At 44.2% G+C, this 6,960-nt stretch overlaps 1 protein-coding gene across 2 annotated transcripts in view; it reads left to right on the top strand.

Annotated features, from left to right (window-relative positions):
- Positions 1-2,418: 2,418 nt before the first annotated feature.
- Positions 2,419-6,960, top strand: part of LOC135461735 (uncharacterized) — a 30,716-nt gene continuing 26,174 nt past the window's right edge. The window contains exons 1-2 of one of the 2 annotated variants that reach the window (XM_064738959.1): positions 2,419-3,892; positions 4,452-6,509. In XM_064738959.1, the coding sequence (XP_064595029.1) occupies positions 4,955-6,509 (1,555 nt within the window). In that variant the 5' untranslated portion in view covers positions 2,419-3,892; positions 4,452-4,954. The remainder of the gene's footprint in view (positions 3,893-4,451; positions 6,510-6,960) is intronic. The other variant, XM_064738958.1, reaches the window with a different exon arrangement.

The raw sequence follows: 6,960 nt of genomic DNA, 5'->3' as shown, positions 1-6,960 counted from the left end.
TGCTTTAGGAACATGCAACATTTAAGATTATCTTCAAGACGGTATGTACATTATAAATTCATACCATGAATTGAGGTCTTTATTTTGGTGTATTTATTTTATGTATACACTCCTTCTGCGGTGTGGAATAATTCCCACATACAGTAAAGTCCTAATTACTATTTATTCTGTGTCGCACGTATCCTTTCACTTGACTTCCTCCAGAAAACATTCACGAAACAGCCAGTGCTTGTTGGCTAATTATTTATACACGACTATCATCTCTATCTAAACATTCTGCTGTAAACACACCTTATATGTATGTAGGAGATCGATTTAATGTAGTTAGATATTACAGATTAAACTGGAAGTGAGTGCCCGGCCTGAGAACATGTCTTTGTTCCTGCTTCCCAGCCAGTTCTATCCCATTCACTGAATCTTGTTGGTGGACAATGCCATGTATTATTTGTTGATGGGCATGAGTGGCTTTTCATCAGCGTTTTGTGGTTTTTGGAGAGACAGAGAGGAGAGACAGAGAGGCTAGCAGTAGCCACATACTGAATGTAGTTATTTGCATCCCCAACAACCTGTTCTGGGGACTCTTAAATGACCTAATTATTTAGCTAACATAATTTGTATCCTTTTGGGTCAGAAATTTTCCTCCAGATTATAGATATTTATGCAAATTGACATATACATGAATTTGTCATGTACATTGTTGAAGGAAAAAATTGTTTGTAGAAAGGCAGTTGTGTGAAGTTGACGTAAGTTGAAAATCGTGTGACGTTATGAGAAGATTTGGGGCAGATGTATTATCAGTGGGGGATAAATGCCATTATAGTTACCGAGACACACATTCGTGTCACAAGGTTCAGGCAGTGACGAGTTTACTGACCAGCTCAGATACCTGAATTAGATAGAATTTACAAATTCTGACGCTAGGTGGTCTCAGATTTGTCCGTGAGTGTATGATAAGATGACATGCTGCATTAACAACAATATAGTTGAAATTTAGTTTGGATTTTCGCAGGTACATTAAATATATGAAAAATTGGTATATTTGTGTGTTGTATGTGGTATCTCTCTGTTTTTTTTTGTTTTTTTTTGGTTTTTGTAAAAATTTGAGGATTTTTTGCATCACAGGTATACCTCCCGTGTGTGATGACATGCTAATGGTATGTTTGTTTAGAACCCCACTGTCATTTTTGTGGCTTCTCTGCTGCTTTCATGTCAATATTTTTTCTGTACTGATGCCTTGATTTTCTTATTAAATATTGGCCGTCTAATTTTTATTCTGTTGGTGTAAAAAGTTTAGCCTAAAGGCAATACAGGCACTCAAGCGTGAAAGAAGTGTTTTTATTCATTTATCATTTTTCTTTATGGTTTTGCCTTAATTTTTTTTTTTTTTTTTTTTTTTTTTTTTTTTTTTTGGGTCCAGCAGATTACTTTGACACAAGGATGAATTACATGACTGAAATTAAAATGACTCATTGAATGCGTGGACATTGTTTGGCTTGGCTTTATGATTAAGATGTGGCTGACTGGCATGTCTTTACTCCCCCACATTGCTGCTACAAAGGGTTTGTGTAATTTGGTTGTGTGTGTCGAGGAGGACTTTGAGCTCTGTGAAGGAGATGCATAGTAGGTGTAATGTTGAAGTTACAAGATTGAAGCTAAGGAGAAAACTCCTGGGTTACTGACCTGAGAATATCTGTACGTAGCTCAGGTGTACGTAGCTCAGGTGTGCGTAGCTCAGGTGTACGTAGCTCAGGTGTATGTGGAGGTGTTTACATGGCTTTTGCCTCTCTCTTTCTAGGACTAAATTGACACTGTTAAGGAGGGGGGAGGAAGGGTGTCTGATCGGTTTAAACACGATCTGGGCCGGGTGAATTGCCTAAATCCCTGTCTCTTCTTGTCCTGACACCTCAGGAATCACTGCTACTGTGCGGCACACAAAGCCAGCCACAGATGTACAATGTAAATATATCCACAGCCAATAAATATGTAGATGATCCCACTGAATAATGTAACTGACCTCGACTTGGCCTGAGGAGAAAATATATGTTGTATTTGGTCAGAGTGTAGGCTGATCCCTAATGTGTTAGGGTTCGCAGGATGTGGCTACCAACTCCACCATTTGACCTGTGTGGTTTAAACAAATGCTCCGAGTTTGTGGCACAGTAAGGGTCTGTGTGCAAGCTAGTATACTATACCTGCATACTATCAACATGCTTGACCTAGCTTTCAGTTCAATACAAACCTACATACAAAAGCTAGCGTGTTTTCACATTAACAATTACAATTTATGTGACACAGTTGAACTGCCTCTCAGCTGGCAGCCAATGGGATGGAGAGGAGCCTGGTCATGTGACCTGTTTCCATATTTACGTGGTTGATGTCACCTGGCAGAGAACAAGCTAGACTCACATGGCAGTGTGAGCTGCAGTACTCAACCTCCCTGCTCCTGCTCGCCTTGTGCTCCGGCTGCACAGTGAACAGTCACCTGGACTAACCCCAGTTTGTAGGAGAGCTAAGGAGACTGGCCGAGGGAGAGGCCAGCAGGCTAGGGCAGGGCAGGGACTAAGCACACTCTCTCGTCTCCCATGTTCTACTCTCCTGCTGTATATCCCTGCCACTCACCTACCTCAGCAGCCTGGCATGGCTAAAGCAGAACTGCAGATTTACATAGCTCTACCACAGGGCCTCTGATCAGACACTGACAACAGCCAGACACCCCCCAGATATATCCACTGGCCTGTGATGACCAGCAGGTGACCAGTACTGGGAACAGGTAAGGGGAAGGTGTGAAGTCAGAAGCAGCCGCCTTAGAGGACAACCATGTGAATGGTAGCTTCCCTCTTCCTCAACGCGGCCTATTGTTCAGCCAGCACTACAGCACAGTGTTAGAGCTATTGGCCACAGCCAGTAAGTGAGTAGGATGCCACACTGGACAGCTATAGCCCAGGTACAAAACTATATCTAACATTACCGCTGACTCAAACTGAATGTCTTCCCCATGGAGAAGCAGACAACATAGGTAGTTGTTCTCGGATCCTTGTGTATGGCTGCCTGGTTAGGTGAGCCTTAGCTGGCAGACACCTGACCCTAAGGCGGACAGGACGCATTGGTGGACAGAGGACAACAAAGGCTGACAACCTAACCACGGTAAACTGCGACCCGCCTGCCTGCTGAGCTGTTCCCGACACTCCCCTGAACTTCTGGCAGTCAGCAGGAAAAGAGTTATACTGACAACAGCTTAATACAACTTAATCGAAACGGAACTTGAGGTTACCTGGCCAAGCCTAACAATGGCTATGAATCAGGGCTTAAATGAGGTCCAGTGAGAGTAGATCACCACAGTGGAAAGAGGCCTAGAGGCATAACTATACACACCTGTGGACTAGAGGAGAACCAACACAAGACTCAGGAGTTTTGTGTATACTCTGTGCCTGTTACTCTACACAACTCTGCTCATTATGTAATCCAGGAGAAATGGTGACAGGTGGTTTTACCTGACTTCAAACAACACACTTTGTCTGATACATGCGGCTAGTTGACATGTAGTATTGCAACTCTCAGCACCTACCCCAACTAAGATTGGACCCCTAATAAGCTGGCTGTGCTAACTACATCAGCCAGGACTTGTGTGGAGAACAATAGGTTTGACGGTGTAAGGAACAAAACCCAACACACAGTGACCTGCTCATTTACTTGCAGACAGAGGGCCTCTCATTCAGCGCTTATTGATATGTAAATGAGTGCTTTGTCTCTTGAGTTGGTGTATATTAATTGAGCTCACTGGGAAGCAGGCTGGTGTACAGTGGGACACCCCTAGTGGGACAGGCAGGGAGGTGGACAAAAGTGGGATATCACCTGGATAACACCTGCATTTCAGGCTCACATAATCATACAGGTGAGTGCTCTTTAAAATTTGATTTCATTTTTTTTTATCTGAATTTAATAAGGTTAAGAGTGGCTGTGATTATCCATACAAGGTCAGTGGCACCCTGAAGGGCAGCCTTACCGGTACAGAGCTGACATAGGGAGTTACCCCTGGGGACACACTGCACCCTTGTCTTACATGTCTGTATCTTTAGGGAATAATCATTGCTGTCCAACCTAGCCTGGTATGTGATTGAACTTGCTGTGTTACCAAGCCTTGATATAAATCCACTATCAAAGGCAGATTAAAATGCTCAAGTAATGTAGAAACAAATCCTCAACATTTTGGCATTTAAACTGTTACATAAGTTAATCTTCAGATTTTCATGCTGTCCCTTAAAGCGACCTGTTATTCAGTGTGGTTTCCATTTGTTTTAATACACTGGCTTTGCTAAAGCCTCTTGGCCAATGGGCATTAAGCTGGCCTGATCCAATCCTTTAAAAAGGCACTGATCGAACACAGCTTGGCCCTGGCCCAATGGGCTTGTATGTGCATGGACTGAATTCCTTGCTGTCTTGCTATGTTTCAGGCTAATATGACCAAGGTGAACTTGGGTGATACTGCAGTACAGTGCAAATGAGAAGCCCAAGTGTAGCAGGCATACCACACTGACAGCACAGACATGGTGAATGCCTTATCCCTGGTGCTGTCTTGTGAGAAGTGATGATCTGATCGCCCCAGCTGTTGAGGGCAAGCCAAGGCACTCTAACCTTTTTACCCATCCTCACTTGTATGTGTGTTGTGAAATATATGTATTGCCAACCTATGCTTAGGCTTACGGAGCAATCCTTCCCCCGAGGACCCGTCTTTTCCAGAGCTGTCATTTGAGAGCTCAGATAAAAGGCTTGATTGCTGGAATCGTCCCAGCTCTGTTTCTCTTGAATCATTCACAACATTATGATTTCCAGGTGGAAAAAAATATAAGTGCCGTTAAGTTTTCCTCTCGGCTAGTGTTGGAGGAAGGGAAGCTCTGGGGATAATCTAGTAGCACTGCGTCTTTGGTTGGGACACGTCATCAACCCAGCTGTAACAATGTCGACTGGGAAGAGAAGCGGCAAGCACAAAGTGGCGATTGTCAGCGCCAACCTGGAGGTGGTTAGCCAAGAAAAGTTTAACAAGAGATTAGAAGGCCTGTCCTCCTCGTGTGCAAATTGTCAGCGGGAGCGTGCAAAATCCAAACCAGGTAACAACAAACAGAAGAGAAGGCGAAAACAAGCCAAAGCAAACACACCAATTGTCATCAAGCTAAAAGACACACTGAAAGCTGCAATCCAGCAGAAATATCCATCTTTGCCGTTTCCTTCAGGAGATTGCCCATCGAGTGAACGACAAAAACACAAAAGTTCACGTGCTCTTTGGGATATTAAGAGTCAAGAATCAAAATTCTCTGAGGAGATGAGTGTTCATACAAATGGTGCTAGACTTCACACTCCCCACCACCATCATTTTGAAAAACATTGGTCCAAAGACGAGAAGAACTTTGCCAGCTTTTTGTCAGTTATAGAAAAAGCCCACCAGAAAGACAGCAATGGTGTTTTGGACTGGAATCTGGACCTAGAGAGTCAGAGCAAATATTCCAATCTGGTTCTCCATCGAGATATGGTGCTGAACAATGAAAAATACTCAGACCTGTACAAACGGGGCAAAGAAAGCTCAAAACGCCGCAGTATTGTAAACTGTGAAAACGTTGATCTCATATGCAATGATTTGACTAATCTTAGCGATCCTGGCACAGAGAGCACAGAAGACTCGGAAGTGGAACTTTCTTCGGTGTTATCCAGCTCAGAACACCAGTCCGACTCGGAACTGTCCGTCGGCGGTGAATCAAGCTCTTTTGAACTTTCCAAAGATGAGTTGGAGAGGCTGGCGGAGTACACAACTGGGTTCCCGCTCATTCGGTATGATTGTGCTCCATCCGAGTGTCCCCAGTGCCTGGCCGCTGCCTACTCAGCTCAGTATTACGCTGACCAAGACAGTATTGTGGAATTTGACTCCCGGAGGCGCCATTCGGGCCAGAAGGGACCTGTGTCTGTGAGTTTGGCCGATTGTGAGACGGCCGCTTCTAGCTCGCGTGGGTCGGACAGTGAGTGTGAGGATGACAGCAATGCACAGGCCCAGCTAGCACTCTCGCATCTAACAGGTGAGGACAGCGGGGATGAGGACATTTCTCTCCCTTACACAGCAGGCAGTGCCCTTTCAGTTTCGAAATCCAGCGGGGTGGCCAAGTTAGAGAAACAGCTGTGCGATATTGATGTGATTGGCTGGAAGCGGTCAGCTGGTCAAAAGTCTGAGGACCAACCATTGAACAGTGTCTACATCGACCTAACAGACACGGATGTTACATTCACTGTGTACTATCATCACAAACTGCCCATTGGCAAACAGTCGTCCACATCAGCATGTACTGAGCTCTATGCACACTACATATCGCCCCTGGCCATGTTGTCGTCATCCTCTTACCCCGCTCATGTATGTTACCACCCGTATTATACCATGCCATTCCCAGCCATTCCATCTCCGTTGTATCTACCACCAGACAACTCCGTGCCCAAGTTACTCATGGTGCCTCCAAGTGAACTGCAGAATTGTGAGTTATATATGTGCCTCATACTGCTAGTGTATGCCTTACCCATTTGCCATCTCTGAGATGGGATGTAAATGATTTATTTAAATATGTATGTTCTCAGAGTTCAGTTGGTAGTCTTGATGACGTGTGATTAAGTGGCAACAATTCAGTTGCTAGTCTTGATGATGTGTGTTTTAGTGGCAACAATTCAGTTGCTAGTCTTGATGAGGTGTGTTTTAGTGGCAACAATTCAGTTGGTAGTCTTGATGACGTGTGATTAAGTGGCAACAATTCAGTTGCTAGTCTTGATGATGTGTGTTTTAGTGGCAACAATTCAGTTGCTAGTCTTGATGAGGTGTGTTTTAGTGGCAACAATTCAGTTGCTAGTCTTGATGACGTGTGTTTTAGTGGCAACAATTCAGTTGGTAGTCTTGATGGCGTGTGGTTTAGTGGCAACGATTCAGTTGCTAGT

The sequence above is a fragment of the Liolophura sinensis genome, chromosome 1 (genome assembly GCF_032854445.1).
Source record: "Liolophura sinensis isolate JHLJ2023 chromosome 1, CUHK_Ljap_v2, whole genome shotgun sequence".
Lineage (NCBI taxonomy): Eukaryota > Metazoa > Mollusca > Polyplacophora > Chitonida > Chitonidae > Liolophura > Liolophura sinensis.
Note: the sequence above shows the minus strand (reverse complement) of the source record. Positions and strands in the feature narration are given on the sequence as shown.